Raw genomic sequence first — 24044 nt, forward strand, 5'->3', positions numbered from 1 at the left:
GCCCATTGGTGTAGAGTTGAGTTGTCCTGTTGACTACACAATTTTAAATCAATCAGGTTAAATCTGAGCTTGTGTGGAATATAAGGCAGTTAAAAAACTGTTTTTTGTTTATGGACACTATTCAGCACTAGAATTGGAACAGTTGCCCAATTCATTTTGTTAAGTGACAATAACTGGTAAAGTTGTAGTAATCGATTTATTAGTTAATATAATGCAATGCCTTTTTCTGATTTATTTGCGACCCATTTATCTCTATGGGACTTGGGGTCTACTGTTTCAAATAGTTTCTCTATCCTTATTGACATGTCCAGAGTGTGATCAAAACTAGCAGAAAACACTGGCCTCATGTGAGGAATCAATAAAGTCTATGACAATGATGACCCAATCAGAAGAGCTTGGCAGGCGATGAATTGGCTTAACCAGCACACGTATTGAAGCTGTAAGAGGGATTTCCCCCATGGGCTCCTATCAACTGGGAAACAGACAGAGCATATCACTTATCTTTGCTTTCCACCGCCTGTTCGCAGAAATATTGAACTGGAGACAGCTCAATAGATTCTCCACCCACACAGCCTTCTTTGTGGATTGATAACGCTGTAGTGTTTTCATCCTGTGTGCACAGTAATGTGTGCTGTGATGCAACCCCAGGCTTTCTCTGGGAATGTGGCAATGACACACCATAAAGAAAGATTAATGTATTTTTGAAGGGGCTTCTCTGAACCCCCGTTTCAATGTTGAGTGTGTGCCAGTGTACACCCCTATATTTTCAATCCTTGCTGAAACTAGCCAAATTATCCCTGACCAAGTGTGAGCCTCTGCCAGCTATTTTAGCACGAGGGTTTAGTGCTTTTGAATGACACCTGGCCTGATTCTGTAGTCACTGGGTGGCAAAGTGAGCTGGCACTGGGTCAGTGCACAAGGACAGAGTGGTACCAGGTCAGAGCAGATTGCCACGGGTTGCAGGTGTCAGGCAGGAGTGGCAATAACGCCTCTGTCTAATAATAAATAATCCCGGTTTCCCCAGGTGACCCCTTCAGCATCTGCAGCCTTTTTAATTACATGTGAGTTGTGAATACCATTCTGGCGAGAAAGGGGGCGAGAGATGTTGTTAAAGCATTTATTTCTCTTTCTCTCCTCCTGACTAAAATCTGCACCTGACTGGTGACTCACCCTCACCATATGGCGAGCTGGAGCCATGCGTTACCTACATGGTTTAACATTGAATTATTCCACCTTCAAAAAGATGTGCATTTCCCATTCTAATACAAGGTAACTTAGGTAATTGTGCAGCCAAGTGGTTTGGCCATTTACACTCAAATTCCCCCTTTTAAATTAAAATAACCCATCATGGAATTAGATGACCGCTGGCTGGCTTCCTTCCTTGTCCTTCTCACTTCTGCGTGTGTGGAATTGATATTGCTTTACACACAGTCGAGACATTTAGAGAAATGTTTTACAATCCCACCTGCTATTTCTCTCTTTGCCTTTTTCCAGTGAACATCTGCACTGCTTCTTGACTGATTATTAAAGCACATCCTGTTGGAACTGTGCTGGCAGATATATTATATTTGGTTTGAGAATATACTAGCTGACCATTTGGGATGTCACACTCGAGCTTGTTAGCAGTTTGGTGATATGTTCATTCTCCATTTCTTAATTTTTCAAAGTTAAGCTTGACACAATCATTCAGCCTTACACATTTGTTGAGTGCAAAGAGTTTTAATATGGTACATAAAACATGACTGTATATGTATGCATGTGTTTTATGAACATATGCATACAGCATTTCAAAGACAGACATTCACACTCCAATACATTAATTTGTAATCTACCTCCCTTATTGTTGATTTCTCTTACACTGAAGTTTTCTTTGTGATTCAGCTTAATGAATCATACTTGCCTAGTAGGGAGTGCCTGAATGAAGTTGGTGTTGCGAAGTGTCTACCAAGGAAAATGACTGCCAGTCACCTGCTTTACTTGGTAGACACAGTTGACAGACAAATCAAACAACAGTTTGTCTCAGGGTGATCGTGCTTTAATGCTACATGACTGTTGGAAAATGTGTCGGAAGCTAATTTAGCAAATGTGGAATAAGAGGTTTTGGCTGTTGGTGGAATGTCTTAGTGTACAGAAAGACAGACGGTGAGTGTTGGTGAAGATTAATGGTCGGTAGGTGGAGACCTGTGGAAGAGTTATGGACCTTGTGTCTCTTTAGGGTAAAACTGTTGTTTAAAACAGTTTTGTTTTGTTACATTAGGTCTACCGGTTCATACCAAAAACTAGTATATAATGTGTTTGTATATGATTAACGGAACGTGATGCCGCGAAACACCGTTTGACTGATTTCAGTAGCTGTGTTGGACAAAACCCCAAGCAATACCCAGCTGTAATCCTTCTATTTTGGATCTCAATAACAGCTCTATAGTATTAAAAGGCCTAACAAAAATATGCATTTATCTTTTTAAGATGTCTAAATAAAATGTTTCTTTCTTGTTTTATTATTTAACAAGCAGATAGCAAAAATGAACATACAGCTTAACTATTTGATTCAGTATATAGCCGCATGTTCAAACAAGGCTGACTGAGGACATTTTATCACATTGGGGATTGTCAAATACCTTTTTCTATGTCAGCTTTCATAAAGTACAGCATTTGACAGTACAATTTAGTAGCCCTTTGGTGCGTCATCCATTCACAGGTGGTCAATGATTTGAGTACCCTCTCTCCTGGTCGTTTGCTCGTCTTGTCTGCAGTTATTGATGAGTAGCAGTCGCTGTCTCTTCATATCACAAGAAAAAAAAATAATATGTGTGAAGCACTGAGTGTTGCTTTGACAGCTTGCAATGGAGATGGTCTCTCACAGTCATGCCACTAATCTTTTTTTCTTTTCTCTCCCCATTCTCTTGTTCTTGTCTTCCCCTGTCTTCTCCACAGGCTCTGTACCCTCACACTGAAGAAGTTGGTTGTTCTCAAAGAACTGGATAAAGAGCTGAACTCCCTCTCTATAGCTGTCAAAATACAGGTGGGTGGACTCATTTCCCATGTGTTATGAGAATAAGAAGCTCAATTGCCAAATATTTGATAATTGCATGTTATGGTTTTCGAGACAGTGGTTCACGTTTGTCCTTGTATGTCGATATGATATTATTATTAACATAATCACAAATCTGATGAGAACACATAATACTAATCCTGCTAGGTGAAAAAAAAATATTCTGAGCTGCCAGTGCATTGTTTTCACCACCAGTAACACTGACATTCTAAAGATTTACTTTCAAATGATTTAATTAATAACAAACCCAGCATTCGGCTAAATAAAACCCAGAAAGTCAATGGCCTCCTGTTTATGGTACAGTTGATTCAGAATGAGGACTTTGAATGTTACATTTCTTTTAAGGTAAACATATGTATAAGTACCTTTTTTTTTGCCTTCTGCTGTTGTGTTAAATAAAGCTCCTGTTAGTATTAGAGGATAAAAGGTAATAAAATTGGCCTAGATTTCAATGCTTAGAGTAGCCTGCTATTGGCTGGCAGCTTATGGAAAGCTGTGCAACATTGTTGCCATCATCCTAAAGGAGAAAGCAACCGAAGTGTGGCTTTATCCATGAGCTAAGTTGTCTCCAGAGCATGAAATCTCCACCTGGAGGACAGCCGAGCAAAGCTCTGTTCAACCACAGCTCTGGAACTAGAGCGTTCGACGCAATTTCCAGCAGGTTTGTTTGGGGAGAACGAAGACGCTGAGGGGATAGAGAGACAAAGATGACAGAGGAATGAGAGGGTTTTGTTTTCTGACGGTAATTTACAAAGCTTTCATCCTATCATTGATTCCCTCTTCTGTATACAGTGGCTGTCTCTGGGTCTCAGCAGGTTAAGTGGCCTACATGCACACAATCCCTGTTGTGGTGAACCATTTGAATGGTCTCCCGAAACCGCAGCAGTAGGGATGATGAGATTGCACTTGAGTCTGCAGGAGGCTCTGTGTTCACTGGGATATTGTCCTCGGTCTCTTAACGCTGCATCACCTCAAGCAGCATCGGCCTCCTCACACACTACTTGCTACTGCGAGTGCACTACATGTTTATACATTCTGCACATGTCTTTTCTGCATGCTGTTGCCTTGGGTTGTATATAGTGTATATATATATATATATATATATATATATATATATATATATATATATATATATATGTATATATATATATATATATATATATATGTATGTATATATATATATATATATGTATGTATATATATATATATATATATATGTATGTATATATGTATGTATATATATATATATATATATATATATATATATATATATATATATATATGTATGTATGTATGTATGTATGTATAGTATAAGATCAGCTGGATCAGTACCAGCTATATTTCAGTGGAATACCACTAACACATTTCCATTATCAGTAAATGCAGATAAAATCCAGTTTTATGTATGTGTGTGTGTGTGAGTGTACATAATTGGGTAAGCAGACGTCAGTGAAAGTCTCTTTAACACAATCACACATTGCACTCTTGTTCAGACCCCGAATCACCTCCTGTCTATGCTGTAAAATGAATGAGTAATTTGGGAGAACTTACCATGTTTTTTTTAAGTTGCGTTGAGAGGAAGTGTTAAGTTGTTTTCCCTCATGCTTGTGGAGAGTGGTAGAGTGGCTGTAACAGTCCCCATGTGGCCCCAGAAAGACAGTGGAGAAGCTTGTAGAAGCTTGAGAGAGGGTAGGAGAAAGGAGGGGGCAAAGGACATTCACTACAAGCTTTCCATGCCAATGGCCTGTATTGTTAATGCATGTCAGGCAGTTTGAAAGTGCTTGGCTTTTGTGCCTTGATTCATTGTACCAGCAACTGAGCTTGAGAAAAGTGAACATGCAAGGCCCCTTTGTGGACCTCTAGTTCAGACTGTGCGAGAGTTTGACCTAATTTTTCAAACTAGTTATGTCGCCACCTTCAATGTACTGTCAGTCTCACTTTCTGGAGCAAAATGAGGCAATAGGCCGTATCGAAAACTGCTTATTACAACTGAATGTTTTGAAAGTGTCAGCAAAGCTTTATATCTTCTCTCCCCATGTTCTCTTTAGCTCTTTGGAGCTTTGTTTCATGCATTTCTAATGCATGAGTTGAATTCCATGCATTTTAAATGATCGTCAGTGACATAGATTCTGTTTTAAAACATTGCTGTCCTTTTGTGAGGTAGGCTAGAACTCGGCACTGCGCATTTTCCCTGTGAATAACACACCAAATCCTTATTATTCGTTTACCAATGTCATTGGAAAAAGGTAGTTGGGTTTTAAATTGGGATATCAGATGCAACACTACCTGATCTTAAAATCTGGCGATACATTGATGAGATTTAAATTTGATTGGAATAGAAAATAGAAAATTTGTATGGTGTCAGTTGTGATCATCTTAAAAGCCTTTGGATATTTGCTTTTCTGTGGTTTTCTTTAGTATGCCACCTTCATCGTCTTTCCACCTAGTTGTCAAGTGTAAGTAGTTCATTGTGGGGAAAATACAGCATTTTAATTTTAAAATGACAGTACCAAACTGACATTTCTCACACATGTAAGTAAGTGAACCTCCTCGAGTATCTTGTGCTGATACTTCAGCACACACCCAACCATTTCATTTGGAGTCTTGTTACATGATTTAGCAACTCTAATGACATTAGGATCCAGTGTCGTGCCCACTGCACTGGACCATTAAAGAGTTTTTCCCCAGGGTGTAAGGCCACATACAGGATATTGCTTACTTGCTTGGTACTGCTCACTAAGTCATACTTAATTCTGTTGGCAAGTTTAGGAGATACCTGAAGGAAGCTTTAAGGACTTGTGTCATCTTAACGACTGTTGATGAGTTGCCAAATATATTACACAACAGATGCCTGACTTCAGCACTCACAGCTTGATATTAAATTGCAAACCCAAGCCATAGCAAGCTGTTTGTGTTCTCACATTTACATCAGCGGCTTTTAACGCTTGTTTCCTCACTTTCTGTTTTAAAAAGTGGAAGACGCAGATGAAGAAGCTTTGTTTTAAGAATTGAACTCACTTGACGAGGGACTTAGTAGACCTTAATTAGAGACTTGAATTCAAGGCCAGAAACATGTGCAGCTGGGGCAGGTCCTCTGAGGTCACGCTGTCCACTGATGCTATTACATCTGCAAGATACTACTGCAACCCATGGCATTTAAATCCCAACTTTGTGCCAATTAGTGTCAGAATTAGCTTTGCTGATGAGTCTTTTCTCAAACACAGTAGCAAGCATTAGATTCAAGATATTAAACCCAAATGAGCTTTTAATTCATAGCTTGAAACTGTCACTTTTATAGACCAACACTAATCATTGACAAAAAGATTAAACAGAATAGCAGCTCTAATTGCGGAGGCGTAACAGTTCCTACTGGACCAAATATCCCTCTGTCGGCATAATTAAGAACCTTTTGACTGCCGCGTCTAAAATGCTGACTCTTAAATAGTAGTTTGAAACTTAACTGTTAAATTGTGAAAACTCCTGGGCAAGTGCACTTGACCTCTGTTTCAGCTGTTCTCACAACACTGTTCTTCTGAAAGCAGTGACTGCGTAGTGGACTGTTTGTTCTGGGCAGCCTCAAGGTGTGAATATGCGTAAATGTGTGAATGTGATGCAGGCCGGTACTGATGAGATATGCACGCCAGACCACTGTTGTCTGGATAGATGAGGGTTGAGATGCAACATAATATAATCAATAATCATACACTTTACACAAAATGTTGCTGAAAACCAACATTGTTTTTTTTTCTGCTTGAAGTGTAGTTAAACTTTGACTTTGTTTGTCTTTCAGGGTTCTAAACGCCTTCTTCGATCAAATGAGTACACCCTACCACCCAATGGACTGATGGAGACCGATCTGGAGCTGACATTCTCACTCCAGGCAAGTCCTCTCACATTATACTGTGAATTTTCGCACTGATATGGCACTTACTATCTTGACAGACAGGACTGTATTGAAGTCTTCATTCGCACTGTTGCCTGCCTTTCACTCCCCGGTTTCATTTCTGGTAGCAAATGTTCATGGTCGAGATAGTCATGCTTCATGCATATATGTATATGTATATATGTGTGTGTATATATATGTATGTGTATATATGTATGTGTGTATATATATATCTATAGGGACATCCACCATTTTGTTCAATGGAAAGCACAATATAACTGCAGATAAATCTTGTGTAGCAGTAAAAACATGGTGAGAACTGACCAACTGAGACCGAAAAATCTCCTCCATTTTATAAAGCTATGATTTATATTCCTTAACTTGACATTTTTCCTAAACGTTGCACAACATTTTCAATGTATGCTCCCAGTAAAGGTTTCAGTCATGTCTGTTGTTACTACACGCCTCCAGTGTGTCTCTACTCTCTGTCAGTAACCTATTTATGTTGTCTCATCCTACTGGGTACTGTTTATTTGTGTATTTGTACGTGTTACCTTCCTCTGGTTTGATAATGGATGGGTTTAATGACTTTGATAGTGTTCCACATGGAGATTGTGACTGTACATAAAGGCCTTTTTTCCTTCCCATTTCTGTTGCCTGAGACATTTAAAGGTTTTGCACAGTGGAGTATAAATCAGGCTTAAGAAGCACATTAACTGATGAAACACTGAAAATGTCCTGTGGCAATTAAATTGCCTGGCCATACTACCATATCCAACATTTGGTCGTTATTAAGTCAGTGACAGAGAAAACACTTTGTCTGAAAATAAAAGGTTTTAGGAAACAAATGAAAAACCAAAATGTTGTCTTCAAAAAAAAGAAGTTGAAATACAACCTCTTTTAGGCCTTCAATGGTCTCATGATGCAACTCTAAAAATACACATAGCAAATACAGATAGTGTGATTTAAAAAAGAAGTAGTAACTCCAGGCAATTGCAGTTAGATATAGTGGTTATTTTTTGGGGGGTTATAGAAATGATTTGTTTTCTTATGAGACAACATCACATTGAATGTGGTGAAATAACCTCATATGGGTTTTTGTCTGAAGGCTGATTAATATATCATGCTGTCTGCATTGTCTATCTTGATTCTCAGTATCCACACTTTCTGAAGAGGGATGCTAACAGACTGCAGATCATGCTGCAGAGGAGGAAACGCTACAAGAATCGAACCATCCTGGGCTACAAGACTTTGGCTGTGGGGGTTATCAACATGTCTGAGGTACGGTGCCTTGCCTCGACAGGGGCATCACTTTCAATCATTTCATCCTGTGTTTCATTTCTGTTGTTTCTTTTTCATTTCTTCTCTGACAGTGACTGATGCGGTGTGGTTTTTACCCATGTCTCGGTTGCCAAAGCGAGAGCCTCATGTGTTATTGCATAATTTCAGATGATTCATGCTCATCACACATACTGTTGTGTGAGAATATGTGCCATCTGGAGCTGGCTCCATGTGCACTCCCCCCCCCGTGTGTGTATTCAGTCATACTATACATTAATATCAGACTAGGAGCTGATATAAAGCGCAAGGATATTTTTGATGTAGACATACTTGATTGTGTTTTTTGCAGGCATATGTTTATGGATTAAGTGAAAATAAGTATTAGGAATAATAATAAGAATTTGGACTCTATGTACCATGCACATATCACTTAAAAGCCTTGCGCAGGGCATAATTAGTGGGTGTTTGTGTGTGAATGGGGCCACATGGTTGGGTTCACAACCCGTTTGCAGAGAGTGTGCATGTTCTCTCTCTGTGTGTGTGGGTTTTCTCCAAGTTCCCCAGTTTCCTCCCACAGTTCAAAAACATGCAGATTTGGGGATTAGGCAAATTGGACACTCTAAGTTGACCGTAGGTGTGAGTGTGAGAGTGGATGGTTGTCTATCTCTATGTGGCCCTGTGATGGCCTGGCGACCTGTCCAGGGTGTACCCTCAGCTGGGATTGGTACCAGTGCCCCCCGCGACCCTCATGTGCTGGATAAAGTGGTAGAAGATGAACGAATGAATGCATGCGAATGAGATCAAGATACAAAATAAGGTAGCATTTTTCTAATACTAATTACAGCTGCTGACGTGCGATCCATGCTCGGCTAATGTTACCTTCCTGCTAGTCTCATATAGCTGGATCAATGCTGTGGAGCAGTGGTTCGGTTGCATCCATCGATGGCCCTTATTTCTTGAAAAACAGTGCCTCAATAAAACACTGTGTTGGACTTATGATGACATTCATTATGCAATCCAAAACATTTTCAGCACATAGGTTTAGCTTGTAGCTCTGGGGTTGTTGTTGTTGTTGTTGTTGTTTCTCATCACAAAGGGGATTTTAACTAGAAGAAGCAGAAGGGGAGTGAAATGCTGCCTAAGATCAGTGGCAGGCTTCTGTCCACGGTGCAGATCCTGTGAGTCTTACTGCTTTCCTGTTGGATCCCCAAGACAGGAAGTGACTGACATCTGAAAAGAAGACTAATGCACTATTGCAATCCCTCAGCTGCTTTCTTGATTTGCTGCACTTGCTGCAACAAGCCATACACTTCTGTGAATAGAGCTCACTTGGCCATTATTCAGTCAAGTGAGGTCGTGAGGCAAAATCTTCAAAATCCCAATTTGAAAGGACACATGCTTCCTCTAACATGCATGTTCGAAGCTGTTCTTATCTCTGAATCCTCATCCTCTCATTAGAATTTAGAGTAGTGAATAGTTGTCTCGCGTTCATGTGTCATTGACTTTTACAGCTATAACACTGTGACTATTAAAGCTTTATTTCAATCTTAAGCTTAATTTAATATTGCGAATCAAATCGCAATTGCAATATCTGGCAATATCTCCACATGCTGTTCAGCCCTATTAGGTAATTATGTTGTCACATGCTGAACAGTAAACAAATTCCTCTTGTCCTCATTTTAAATCTGTCACGGCATTATATGGGAGGAGGTCACTTATTGGCGCATTCATACGCGTTCAAGTGCTCTCCTGGCAGTATTTGAGCGCGCTCCCTGTGCAGTGATTCATCAAGTGCAATATTTAAACTACCCCCCAGATAGTGCTTAAAGAGAAAAAGCCATCTCTTGTGATACAAAGCAACTTGTGCTAACTGTGCGTTTACTGTCTGAATGAGAAATATATATATACATATATATATAAGCAAATTGGCTCGGGTAATTTAGACAGTGAAAACGGGGAAGCAGTATTCTGCTAATGATGATTGATCGGGAGATAGTGTCGCTTTCAGCTTGTAATCAGTTGGTAAATCTCTGTGAGCATAAAGCAGTGTAATGGATGCTGTCTACGACTCGGACAGGAAAATGGATGCATTTTTCACATTCTCTCTCACTTCTGATGAGCAATTGTCTCATGTGGCATTGAGGTAGCTTTGCTGAGTGACTGAACGACTGATGGAAAGTAATTACATAGGACATGAAGACATGTTTTTGCTGAAGAGGACTTGATGTCGAGATGGATTTGTTCCATTTATCCGATCCTGTGTTGCATTGATGAGGGCTGCACAATTAAGATGAACAAAACCGCAATATCCAAACGGATAGACACTGCAAATGTTTGATAAAGATGAAATGTCTGACAAAACAATATTATGATGAAACACTGCAGTGTCGCAGAAATTCACCATCTTTTCAGATTAGATTGTTTTTCATGTGACAAAAAAGATCTTTATGATACAAAAATACCAATTATATATCGTCAAAATTGCAATATGACATTTTGACCATGTCATGCAGCTCCAGTGTTTCTGAAATAAACAATATCAGTTTGGTGCAGGGGTAGAATAGATTGAAACCTACTGTCTTGTTATTTTTCATAGATTCTTAAAATCAGTGCCAGACCCAATTTTTAATCTTCTTGTGTCCAGGTGATGCAACATCCAACAGACGGAGGACAGATCCTGGGTCTCCATAGCAACGTGAAGGAGGCACCAGTGCGTGTGGCAGAGATCAGTGTGTTCTCCCTGTCCAGCCAGCCCATCGACCACGAAGATGGCAGTGGCCAAGCTGGCCGCAAGACCAAGATCTCAGGTGGGCACAGCCATCTCTCGTCCCCATACACGGGCTTGTTAGACAGGCCTATACTCGTGTTGCCTGACCAAACCCTGGCTGTAATTTCAGCCATCACCCCTGAGCCCGCCTCCCCCGTCCAGGCCTCTCCCTTCCCTGCATCCACATGGCATCAATTTCCCGACCCTGGACAGAATAAAGTCTATTAATCCCAGGCCAACCTTTTGCCAGGGATATGTTATTCTCTTCAGCTATGGTTGTAATGTTGATTCGTGAGTTGAACAGATGTAGGGCCTATTGCATTACACTACTTTATTTCTGGGATGGGGGGTGGGGGTGGCGGGGGTTTTGGGCCCGGCTCATACTCCACGCCTTCATCCTGCTATGCTGAGCTCTCACTGTTCTGGATGTTATTAAGAAGGCCGCTCAAACATAACAGATGAGCTCATGCATCGAGTATTAAATGAGTGTCACTCTGAGGGAAGGAGAAGATGCTTATCTTTCTTTCTCTCTCTGCAGTGACCCTTAATAATATCCATCCCTTTCTAGAAACATGGAACAGGATGTTTCACGGGGCCAAAGGAAGTATGAATTAGCTGCGAAGGGAAAAATGGTTCTTCATCAGCTTTCATTCGTAGGGAAACTGACCTCTTTAAAAAAAATGGGTCTGTTTAGCTGCCACTAAACAAACCACTAACATGTCATCTGAATTCATCATCACAAAAGGAGCTCGGCACTCTAATTTGCATTTAATAAGAGTTTCGTCAATGAGTGTTTCAGCAATTAATTGTGTCTTTCATGTGCTAATATCTTTTACATTACATGACATTATGTGTTGTTCATTACTGTCACAGTCAAAGCAGTTTGTTGCCGAGTAGAATATGATTATACAACTTTATCCACTCAAAATGGAAATGTGACGTAAATGCCGCTCTCAGTGCGATGTGTATTTTTCACTTTATTCATGTAACCTCACGTAGAATGTGTTTTGTCAAGTCAACAAAGCGTCTTCCAGAGGCTTCATTTCATGATTCCTCTTCCTGTAGTGGCTCTTCTTTCCAAAAGAAAATTGAGTTTGAGTTTCAGCAGTAATAAGGTTGTGACCTTGGATTCCTCCTCACCATCTAAACCCCATGTCTCTCCGCTCCAAATTACAAAAATGTGTTGGTGGGGAAACTAGGGAATTTTAATATGTATGAATGTAACGTTGCCTAATGTATTGCCAGATGTGTATGCCTATATGTTGATGTTTTTTTGTGTGTGTGTGTGTTTCTCTCCTCACGCCTAGACCGCTCCCCTGACATGGATAATTATTCTGAGGAGGATGATGACAGCTACTCTTCAGAGCAAGAAGCCAGCGATGACGCAGTTCATGGCCCAGTAAGAACAAGAATATATTCATATATTCATATTCATATATATATACATTTAGAAATCACAGGCATTCACAATCACATATGAATCAAAGAAAATGTGATGTTACTAAAAAGAATTAGTGTACTAGTCCAAATCTACATTTGACCATTTTTGGTCAACTGATATTTTATCTACCTTTTTAAGGATCTTTATGATGAAGACGATGAGGTCAGGAAGCCAAAGAAGGCCCGGAGGAAAATGATCCGAACCACGTCCATGACCAGGGTTAGTTGCCTCCTTATTCTACTGCATGGACTTCCACGCTCACCAATGATTGACTCCGAGAACAACACAAGATCCGCCTTTGATGTCATACAAGCTTTTAAGAGAAAGTACACTCTGTGGTCCATTTGTTCAAGCCATTAGGACGATGTGGATGAGCATGTAAATGAACACTGGGTTCACTGGACTGATTATAATGGTCTTTATATAGAGTGGTTGTGATTGAGTAATCCAATGGACGGTAACTGTGGAACTGCTAAGCCCAAACCCAGCTGTCATGTTATTTAATCGTGACAGCTATTCCCATTTCATTGTGTCATTTTCAGCTTAACGGTATGCTTTTCCTTTTTGTGTGTGTGTGTGTGTTGCAGCAACCTAACTTCAAGCAGAAGTTTGTGGCCTTGCTAAAAAGGTTTAAGGTGACAGATGAGGTGAGTGGTGCAAAAGAATCATTAACTTTGTTTTGATGGACATTCAGGAGGGTGTTCACGTGTTCACTGGCAAAGCAAAACAATGTAATGAAATGTAGAGGAAACAACCTTCTAGTGAGCCTCGCCTGGAGTCTCCTGGTCCTTATTTTAGGAAGTCCTTTAGGAAGTCGGCTTTAATACATATTACATTTTAATATGCTCTCGGTGTAAGGGAGAGCAATCTCTGTATGGACTGCCTAAGCAGCATAATGCTACACCCATTCTAATGTTCTCTTGTCCAGAGGAGAATTGTCTATGAGGAAATCACGTCCACAACAGAAGAACAAGCATCATTATAATGCTAGGCTGCATTACCTCTGTGCTCGTGGATGTATGATTCATACGTTGCATTAGCTGCACTCTGTATTCAGAATCCATTAACGGCCTTATGTATGGTAAATGCGGGCTCGTGGTCCTATTTAGGTTTCCGTGTGCTGCTTCTTTAATCCGTGTGAGATGTTTGTCCATAAAAGCTTATAATCAGGGCGTCAGCAAGATGTCAACCATTTGCATGCGGCAACTCTTAGATGCCCTTTTAAATACATAATCTGTGCCAGGACATTAGAATAATAATTACTGTGGAACCTGTTGGAGTCACAGTTTCTGTTTGACAGCAAAAATATTATTCCCTCCTTAATCATTTAGGTTTCTATTCACCTTAAACTATCAGCACTAATACTTGTGCATTGTTATTAGAGCTAGTGATGCTTCTTGGAGCTTCTACACAGTCAGACTTGTGCATCGTTGGAGGATTCTGGAAGATCCAGGTGGCCCGGTGATCTTTTATCACGTTACCTGTCTCTAATCTCTTCCCAGTGCTGGGCCAGTGTGCAGGGTTACAGCTCTATAAATACATAGCCCGAGAGGAGAAGAGTGGACAGACTGTGTTTATCTGCTCCCTGCCAGCTCCTGCACTTATGGAGTGGCATTAATCACCCGATTAGAACACAGGCCTGGGTGTGTGCACTTTCTATGATATACATCCCCGCCGTGAAGCTGGTACATCAAGGCACAGCACCTTAGATCTCTCCTAGGACCCACATACCTTTTAATTACCCTGTTTGTACTCAAGGCAAGGGTGTATTTATAGTGTAGACTATTTTATTTTACAGCCATCAGTGATCTTGCTCATTCCTGAAGCTCCATGAGCTGAACTGTGAGAGTGATTAGCAAATGCAGTCGTTCCCCTCACGTTCATATCCATAGCCATAATTACAAAGTCCCTGATTACAGTTTGCTGATGTGTTAATTGATGATGTTTGGCAGGTCCTGGACTCTGATCCAGTGGACCAGACCCAGGAGGTGGAGGAGGATCTGGACTTACTCTACGACAGTCTGGAGGTGTACAACCAGAGTGACAGTGGGCCAGAGATGGAGGACAACGAGAGTGTCCTCAGTACGCCTAAGCCTAAACTCAAGTATGTTTCTGCTCCTTTATCTTTTTATATGTATATATATATATATATACATACATACATATATATATACACATATATGTATATATATACTTCCTTTTATTCGTGTGTGAAATTGTAATAATATTTGTTTTTGGTGAATAAAATTAATTAGGGCCTTTTTTTCCCCATTGTCAGGCCGTTTTTCGAAGGGATGTCTCACTCCAGCTCTCAGACAGAAATTGGAAGCATACACAGCCAAAAAAGCCAGCAGAGAGAGCTCTCTTGTCCTGTAAGTTGATCACCAGACACTCTAAGAGCCTCCTCTGATGCCTTTCAGCTCAATTGTTTACCCATGAAGTTGTGCCCCTCATTTTCTGGCGAGGGTCTTCTTGTAAACAGTGTTATTTAAAGGAATTGCCTCTGGTTAGTGTTTAAATGTCTGGCAGTCCCTTGTGCTTACTGTAGTACAGGGATTCCCAAGGAAATGCGACACTTCAGGCAAGATATGCTAAGCATGCGCACAATGCAGCCCACCAGCTCCCACTCCTACAAAATGGAATGGGGCCTGTGGTCCTTACCCTATTAACCCCTGTAGTCCTTCAGTATTTTTAGGGACTGACACCAAATGACCTCTCCACACACACACACACAAATATGCTCTTAAGCACTGAAAAAAAAATGGATGCAGCAGTCCCTGCATTTCCACTTAGATTTATGGCCCACTGGAAATAACATGGACAGTGAAGGAGAGACCTTTTGAGTCTAATGGTGAGAGAGGGAATGCTGTTTATAAATATCTATTTTAGTCTGTAATGAAACAACCCAAAGCATTTCAGACATTTGCTATATTCCTCCACTTCACTCAAAAAACGTCTCAAGTTGAACTTCATAAACATGTCTGAGAGACAGAATGTCTTTGATCTGCTATTGAAATAAATTAAACTGGATGTATGAGATGACACTTAAACAATGTAAGTCACATAAGCTTGAGCACATAAATGTGTCATTTATGCTTCTGAAGTTAATATATTGTGCGCTGTAGTTAAATGTTTAGCAGCTTTTAGAGCTATTTATGCACTGCCATTGTCGCGTACCTTAAATATGTGGAGATACCACTGTGAAATGGGTCGACCCTGTGAGTGGTCAATCTTGACAGGAGCCATTTGGAGCTGTCTGTTTCTTTGCAGTTGTTATGAATCGAAAAAACAAATTTCAATGTTAAAATGTTCTAATGTGTGTGCATTTACCCTGCAGAGTGGAGACTTTCTGACTGTGGACCGATGTAAAGTGCAAGGAGTCCGTTATCAGGATGACAGCGTCATAGATACAACTACTGGGGTAGGTTTTTGGAACAGGAGTAGATTTTTTTTTCTCTTGAGCATCTCTCTCTCTTTCTCTCTTGCCCTGTCTACTTGATTCCTCTCTGCTTCCACGGATCTTTTTTTTTTTACCAAGAAAAGGCAGACAGGTAGGGAGTGTGAAAGGGCAAACAAGACTACCCCACTCTGGATAGGTCTTGAGGATGGAAGCAGAGGTGATTGTGTTTGCTGTTGTCTTTGCTCCGTCTGTCTGACCCCGGCTCTCCCTCAGAACAACGGGCAGCCAGTGCACCTCACTGTTTCGCTAACCCAGTTCAAGCTAGAACTCTGTGCTGCAGTGTGTTTTCCCTGCAGCCTGCCAAAAGACCATGACTTTTGTACCCCGCCTGTCATAGTGGGATAGCATCATTATCTCCAACCTCAACAGCTAAGCTCAATTATTCAGCAAGCCAGCACCTCTCGACCTCCCTCCGCACCACAGCTCGTGTCTTTGAAATGCTGACTGCGGATGCATCACAAAGAAAAAATAATAGAGAATGTAGCTGAGGCCTGAGATGGAAAACTGGTGTAGTTTTGTGAGACATGACCATGCCAGTGTTGCGACGTCTACATCAGTATCCTTCATCCCCTTTTGGGTCAGGAGCCGGAGACTGACGACAATGGGCCAGGGCAGGCAGAGGTGAGCACCTGGGATATCAACACTGAACGGATAACCAGCTCTGTGGGAAAGCTCTGCAAGACTGAGTCCCAAAACCACATGTCTCCCAGGTAAATTGCTGATCACTTGATTTCACATTATTATATACATACAAGGGTTTTTTTTCCCTTTTTTTCCTGTCATTTTCCCCATCTTGCGCTTCATCTGCTTCACAGTAAAGCGGAGAACAAGCTGCAGAGACGTCCTCGCAGCACCTCCATGAAAGACCGGCAGAACTCCAAGGCTCAGAGCGACAGGACCAGCAGCATGGAGAGTGAATGCTCCCCAGACTCACGACTCATAGCACAGGTAAGAAACACGCAGAAGTAATCTGAAGCTGCAGATCTTTACTGCACGATTTTTTACTGCTGTGGGAATGTGCTGGTCTGTGGTGGACTCAAGACTCTCTGCCTCTCCTTTGTGTCCAAGGTTCCCAGGAAGTCTGTGTATGATCAACTGAACCAGATCCTCATCTCTGATGAACGCCTTCCAGAGAGCATCATCCTTATTAACACCATGGAATGGCAAGGACAGGTGAGTGCCTCTCAGACAACATGTCGGTCATGAACACCTTACTTTCATCTCCTGCTTCAATCATTTTTTGACATTATTGAAAAATGCTATAGTTAAAGATATGATATGTCACATTTCTGCATTAGAATATCTGAAAACAATGAGACTAATGTTAGCTGTTTTATTAAGAAGTGAACTTAAGTAGCCAAGACACTCCCAACTCTTTAAATTAATTTCTATTCAAGGTAACGCACCGTTTCATTACGGTCACTTCTTAATGGGGCAAACTCCACTTATACTCCACATAATGCCGCTGTTTTTCCACTTTATTATGTGTATTTGTCACTAATGGATCACGACCACTCATTGCCATTTGCTGCACATTCTGCGGTTGAAGCTCTCCCCGTAAATCTCAAATGTACAATGGAACCACTCTGCTCCCCGACATCATCAGACAGGTTCTTTTATTATTGTCTTGATTGAGTGGTTGTATATTGTGTGTTCCCCGGTTGCTTGTTTTTCCTGCTTTCTAATCTGATCCGCTCTCCCTCTTGTTTATCCATATAAACTCATCGCGTCGCTGTCATGTGTCTTTCTGTGCAGTTTGTGGCCGAGTTGCTCCATGAACAGAGCCAGCCCATTGTGTCCACCTGCTCTGCTGCCGATGTTCAGGCTGCCTTCAACACCATCGTTACGCGCATCCAGAGATTGTGAGTCACATACATACATAACATACATCGGTTGAATGAACCCATAAGAAATAGTGATCTCGCTGCTCATTACCCGGAATTAGGAAAACGTTGTTAATGGTGGCTCACTGCCAGAGAATTCCAGCATGCCGGTGCTTATGCTGCTGAAAAGCTCATCCTATCACAGTGTGTCTGTTTTCCTCATGAAAAAGCTGAAGCCGAACCTTTTTCTCCCTTCTTTGATCCCTCTGCTCTGCTGCCTTCTCCTCGGGACGTCATGTCAGTGACACACAAGGCTGCCTGACTGTGCTGCTTCTGTTAAACCTGTTTTCCTATTAATCCAGCCAAACTGCTGCTTTCTTCCACTATTTCCACACCTGCTCCCCACTCAATGTGTTTACCCCAGCTGTGGCCATGTCATGTAGAGTCATGCATATCTCTCATGTTACTCAGTGTTGTGACTGCTTCAGCTGGCTGCCGGGGTTTTTCCTCACTGAGCGAAGAGTTTCACTCTCAGGTCTCTGCGAAGTCCTTAAAGCTGTTCTAATGTTTGGTTTCACTTGAGAAAACCTGTTAATACTTGCCAGAACATGTAATGCATGACATAAACTGGCTCATAAAAAAAATGGTAAGACCGGTTTTGAACTCTAAAACCCCCCACTGGGATGTAAATCGGTTTTACTTTCACCCACATACACACCTCTGACCCACATCTTCTATGATTCAGCTTTCTCTTTCTCTTAATTACTCATTCCCTCGCCCCATATTTTAACCCTTTCAGCTGTAACTGCAACGCACAAACACCACCAACGATGAAAGTGGCGGTGGCTGGCGACCAGGGTTACCTCAGCACCATTCTGCGGTTCTTTGTGGAGCAGTTGGCGAACAAGACACCTGACTGGCTGAGTTACATACGCTTCCTGGTGATCCCTATAGGTATTTTCAGTCACACTTGTTTTTATTGGAAATACCAACTTAACATGGTGCATTGTTTCAGCTGTGTTGTAAACGTAGACATTTTTCTCCTGCTCAGGTTCTCATCCCCTGGCAAAGTATGTGGCCTCGTTTGACAGCAGGTTCAACAGCATCTTTATGGACACTGCGTGGAGAGAGCTGTTCTGCAGGACAGAGCGGCCTGTCGCAGGTAGGATTCCCAGCTCTGACGGCAGAGTCTCCTGTGTCGAATGATCAGCTAACTTGAAAGGGAAAGAAAAGTGGACAGAGGTCAGGAGCTGATGGAGGGGATGGAGAGACATTTATTTGTAAATGACAGCCACGGCCTGATTTAATAAAGCAAGCGGCACAACATCATGGCTCCACTTCTCTGCCTTACTGTAGATAGTGAAGAACTTGTGTCAGAACTCTGACTCAGATATTGACCCCTAGCTTTACACTTTGGTTAACACTTAATGGGTTTTAGTGTTCAGGGATTTGCCCTTTACATCTAAAGCTGTTGTGCTAAAGTGATGTTGTCTAAAGTGATGTCAAAAAACAGTGTAAGCTCATGAACAGAGAAGACCTCCTCTATAAGGTGTTCCGCCAACTGGGCAACTTGTTGTGGAATACTCAAAGTGTCTGTGAAACCCATAAGACTGAGAGAGTCATGTCACTGACCAAACACTCTGGATCAGTGAGTGCATTTACGTGCATGTTGAAAGTCCGATTTTAGTCGGACTAAGACAATAATTCTGTTTTCTCAATGTCATGTAAACTAAAGCTGGTCTTAGTCGGATTTATAGTCCGATTACTCCTGCGTGTATACGCTTAGTCGAACTGGCGTCCTGACAACAGGAAATTGAGTCAGTATGCACTAGTTTATAGAGAGACACAGCACCACCTATGGGGACGGAGTCAGACGTACACGGCCAATAAAAGCACTTTCTTCTCCGCTTGTACACTCTGACTGTCTTAGTTAGACTAAGGCCTTAGCTCGATTTAAACTGCATTTATGTACTGACTGATAGCTGTTGGAATGTCGAGCTATTTAACACATTATTTAATATACAGTAAATAAAAGTATTGGTTATTATCTATTTTCACCTCAAACACAGTATTTCACTAAATATATCCCTCAATGATGCCAGTCAGTTTTAACAGTTTGTTATTTTAAATAGTCTCAAAAGATGAAGAGAGTAATAAGAAAAAAGTCCTTCCTCTATCCCCCACCAATTATTCTCTCCTTGTCAGCTCAATACAGTGACAATATTTAGATAGAAGTGGCTTTTTCATTCACAAGGTGAATTTGCTTTGTCTCCAAAGAGGCAATAGGCCAAAACAAAGCATCAATAAAAATCTGCCAGCTTCAAAAATGTGTGCCTAGCTGCATTTGCCCCACAGGCCTTCTGTTGGACACGATTTATCTTGTACGTTGCACGGCAGACCCATATTTTAATTACGTTTTACACTCCCTAATTCGGTGAAATGTTAATGATCAATGCACAGCACTCTATCGACCTGTCGCATGAGAAAATGAGCGCCCGCGTCAGTTGTCCTGCAGCCTGTTTGTCAGACGCGAGATGCGAGCGGCATGTTGTTAACAATCTGTCTCCCCGCTCCCTGCAGATAACATAGATGTAGCAGGACGAGTGGTCCAGTATCTGGCCGGTGCCAACGTGTCCCACCAGTTCCCCATCTCAGAAGCCATGCTCACCTACAAACAGAAGAGGTAAAGTTTACTCGTCATGGTCTGCATGATGTTTGTGCGCTTACATGTGTAACATTTGTGCATTTATACGAGTATGTATCTGGTGGAATTATTTCTTGTAAAGTAATGGTATTAATTTTACTCTTCAAGTGAATATCAGCCAAAGAAAAATGCATGAGGAGGATACTGAGATGCTTATGCATGCTGGCACGTGTCTGCAGGCACATACACACTGTACTGGACCTATTTATTATACACACGAGTTATTTTCACTGTAGAGTCGCATCTGTTTTGATGTTAACAAGTCTTGAAGGGTCAGACGCATTTCCAGCTCACTGTTTTGATAAGAATCATTTACGGTTGATGATTTCATTAGATAGATCACAGCGACACTCCTTTGAATTCTTGACTCAGTGGCTTTCTGCTGGTCAGTGGGTATGAAATACAACACATAGTTTTAACACTGTTGAATTCCTTCTTCCCCCCTTTCCCTTTGATTTGCATTCAAGGAAAAGGAGTTTGTATTTTGATTTTTACATCAGGTATCTAATTTGACTTTTTGCTTTTGGTTTGCCCTCCTTATTTTCACTCCTCCATTTGGCTTGAACCCTCGCTGTGTCTTAACATTTTCCCCTTTCCACGGTCGATACTCACCGCAACCTCACTTTGCACTCTGTCCTGATTGTCTCTTGTTTTTGGTGTGACTTTGATTCTGACTCTGTCTTTTGTGTTGTTGCTGTGAAGATTTGCCTAACAACCTTTAAAAACAAAGTGGAATGGTTTTCTGGCTCCTGCATTCAGCAGTACTGGTGCTGAATGTCGTTTAAATTGACCTGTAACTACTTGTTTACAAAGAACTTAGAAAAGATTTGATACACTTAGTAAAGCTGGATTAGTTCAGACCTATCATGTTTTCCCCCGGTGCTTGCATAGCTTGCAGAATGTAACTCCACTGATATATAATGATATGATACGATGATGTAATTCAAAGCTAGCACCAGACCTGGTGAGACTGCTGGGCTCCGCTGTCCTGCGTCTGCACTGGAACAAGAGCCTGCACCCTTCCTTGCCCTTCCATTGTTTGCTGTGGGTGCAGTCTTATTTTGCAGGCTCATGATGAAAGAGAGGCAGAGACTCACTGGTGGTTACCACACATTTGATGACGTTTGCGCTAATGAAACACTTTCTCAGCTGTTCTCATATTTTGCTTTCTTAGAATCCGTTTTCCTAAGTTCTGCCTGTGTGCTAATCATCATTTTACAATGATCGGCGTCCTATTTTGTCCTACTTTTAAATCGGCGTGTATTGTTGACCAGGTGACATGCCCTAACGCGCCAGAGTGGTAAAGTAATAAAGCCATTCCGTTGCTATGCCTGGACTGAACCATCACATGTTTTATACATATAAAACGAGCTGTCTGGTTGTAAGGAGCAAGCCTCATCCACATCTCATTGACCCCAAGATGAACTCATTCCACCCAAGCCAGTCATATGCCATTCCCACCGCGATGGGGTCATGGCAGAGTCATCTCCCCTTCAGGATCATTGATTGTTTATGTGAGACTTTGCTGTTGTGTTGAAACTCAGCCGTGCCCTCACTCACAGCCTCTCTGTTTTCTTGTTACAGTCCTGACGAGGATTCCTGTCAGAAATTTGTGCCATTTATCGGGGTAAGAATTTGTTAATTATTTCCCGTGCAAAGGCACAAACATGAGTTTGTTCTGTGTTCAATTTGATTTTACGCTCAAACTGTTTTTGTTATTAATGCAGGTGGTTAAAGTTGGGATTGTGGAGCAAAGCCTCTCAACCTCAGGTAAGAAAGATTTTTAGTTTTTTTTTAATTGTTTGTTTCTTGCTGTTTCTTACTGTTTCTGTGTCATTTTCAGATTGACTTAATGCAAATTCTGTCCAGAAAAAATCCCAAAATGAATCCACAAACCTTTGTTTTGTATTTAGTTATTCACTGTACATAATTATGGCTACTACTATTAAAAGGAATTGAAGGTTGTAATTGGCAGTCGGCCATAAAGAAATTCTTATTTCACCATCCCTACAATTGTTCCATTTCCACACAGGCAAGTGATTTTTATTATTTTCCCCCAAATTTTTAGTGGACTCAGATGATGCGATGGGAGGCAACACAAGCATCCTGATGTCCCCAACACCCCCATCAGCTGGTCTGTATGGGAAGGAGATCGGGGGAACTCCCCCTCAGTCTCCCTCTGTTTCCACTGCCCTCTCTGGAGCTGGGTATGATCAGAAAATACAAACACTTACTTTCCATTTTCACTTTTCTTTTGTTTTGTACTGCAGTCGACACAAAGACAAAAGCAGGTTTCGCTTTAATGTCTCTTATTGTCCATTCCTGCAGTTCTCCGTGTTCAGGCAATGAGGTGATGGGGCTCCAGGTGGACTACTGGACGTGGCAAGGCCCAGAGAAGAAGAAGGATGGTGAGAAGAGAGACGTAGGACTGAAAAACACCCTGAAGAGTAATTTCCGCTCTCTGCAAGTCAGTCGTTTACCCTGTGGAGGGGAACTCACCCCTCCGCCCAGCATGGCCATGACTGTTGTTACCAAGGAGAAGAACAAGAAAGGTAGGTTTGGAAAATGTAGCTCTCAACTGTGTTAAGAAATAAGTCAAAACATATTGCTGCTAGTAACTGTGTCATTGGCTGCAGTGCAAGCTATTACAAGAACTATCATTTTTCTGCTTTTAGCTTCAAAGCCCACACATTTAAAATAACCCCACACTGAAGGTTTTATTTTGTCAAATGGAACAGGGTAGGGGGTAATCCACCAGTTTAGCACTGCACTCCCACAATGTGACAGACTCACCACACACACACACACATGGGTTAATAAAAGCAGGGTTTTATTCCACTCCTATTCCTGCTCCTTGTCAAAAACTCTGCTGTCAAGAATTTGAATGTTCTATGATTGTAACCACTGATGGAGCGTCCACACTGAGATGCAGTAAGGCTCTTTTGTGTGGAAATAGACTTGTCTCTTTTTTTTGAACAGGCCACATGCATTTTACACCAGAAAAGACTGTGAGAATGAGCAATTACCACCGTTTCATCAGATCTGTAGCATATGTCCTGCCTTTTGTTTTCCAAATTAAAAAAGCGCTTTGACATTTCACTTCCCTGAATCCTTATAATTTGCTGTGGGAACAACTACATCGCTTTACACTGAAGAGTCATGGTATTAAGTTGAGTACAGAGACGTATTTGGAGTGTGCAAAAGTATATTCCTTATGAATTTCTAAGGCAAAACCTTGGTTAAAACACAGCAGAAGCTCCAGGGCAGGTGTACAGCACACACTCCCTGTGTTTGTGTGTGTGTGTGTGTGTGTGTGTGTGTGTGTGTGTCCTTCAAACATCCAGTGTGGTGTCCAGAGATTCACGTCACCTTCATAAACTCCACGTCCTTGTGTGTGTTCTCTTGGATTTATATCTTTATGAGGTCCAAACAAAACATTAAGTCTGGGCCCCACAACTCTTAAGAACTGGTTTTAGGATTAGGGTTAGAACTGTGTTTAGGTTAGGGCAGGTGTGTCAAACATACGGCCCACAGGCCAGAACCGGCCCACCAGAGATTCCAATCCGGCCTGCAGGATGAATTTGTGAAAATACAGTATTTCACATGGATTCTAATCATATCATGTGAAATACT

The 24044-nt window shown here is 41.4% G+C and overlaps 1 protein-coding gene across 2 annotated transcripts in view; it reads left to right on the forward strand.

Annotated features, from left to right (window-relative positions):
- The window catches only part of LOC122781618 (phosphofurin acidic cluster sorting protein 2-like), a 40289-nt gene that overhangs the window by 13718 nt on the left and 2527 nt on the right, over window positions 1-24044 (forward strand). The window contains exons 2-23 of one of the 2 annotated variants that reach the window (XM_044045418.1): window positions 2935-3022; window positions 6843-6932; window positions 8091-8216; window positions 10861-11023; window positions 12291-12382; window positions 12563-12643; window positions 13012-13071; window positions 14377-14528; window positions 14703-14796; window positions 15762-15845; window positions 16467-16594; window positions 16700-16832; window positions 16953-17057; window positions 17640-17746; window positions 18507-18661; window positions 18759-18869; window positions 20288-20390; window positions 20879-20911; window positions 21996-22038; window positions 22139-22181; window positions 22480-22618; window positions 22740-22963. In XM_044045418.1, coding sequence (XP_043901353.1) covers window positions 2935-3022; window positions 6843-6932; window positions 8091-8216; window positions 10861-11023; window positions 12291-12382; window positions 12563-12643; window positions 13012-13071; window positions 14377-14528; window positions 14703-14796; window positions 15762-15845; window positions 16467-16594; window positions 16700-16832; window positions 16953-17057; window positions 17640-17746; window positions 18507-18661; window positions 18759-18869; window positions 20288-20390; window positions 20879-20911; window positions 21996-22038; window positions 22139-22181; window positions 22480-22618; window positions 22740-22963 — 2354 coding nt within the window. The remainder of the gene's footprint in view (window positions 1-2934; window positions 3023-6842; window positions 6933-8090; window positions 8217-10860; window positions 11024-12290; window positions 12383-12562; window positions 12644-13011; window positions 13072-14376; window positions 14529-14702; window positions 14797-15761; window positions 15846-16466; window positions 16595-16699; window positions 16833-16952; window positions 17058-17639; window positions 17747-18506; window positions 18662-18758; window positions 18870-20287; window positions 20391-20878; window positions 20912-21995; window positions 22039-22138; window positions 22182-22479; window positions 22619-22739; window positions 22964-24044) is intronic. The other variant, XM_044045419.1, reaches the window with a different exon arrangement.

Source organism: Solea senegalensis, linkage group LG15 (genome assembly GCF_019176455.1).
Source record: "Solea senegalensis isolate Sse05_10M linkage group LG15, IFAPA_SoseM_1, whole genome shotgun sequence".
NCBI lineage: Eukaryota > Metazoa > Chordata > Actinopteri > Pleuronectiformes > Soleidae > Solea > Solea senegalensis.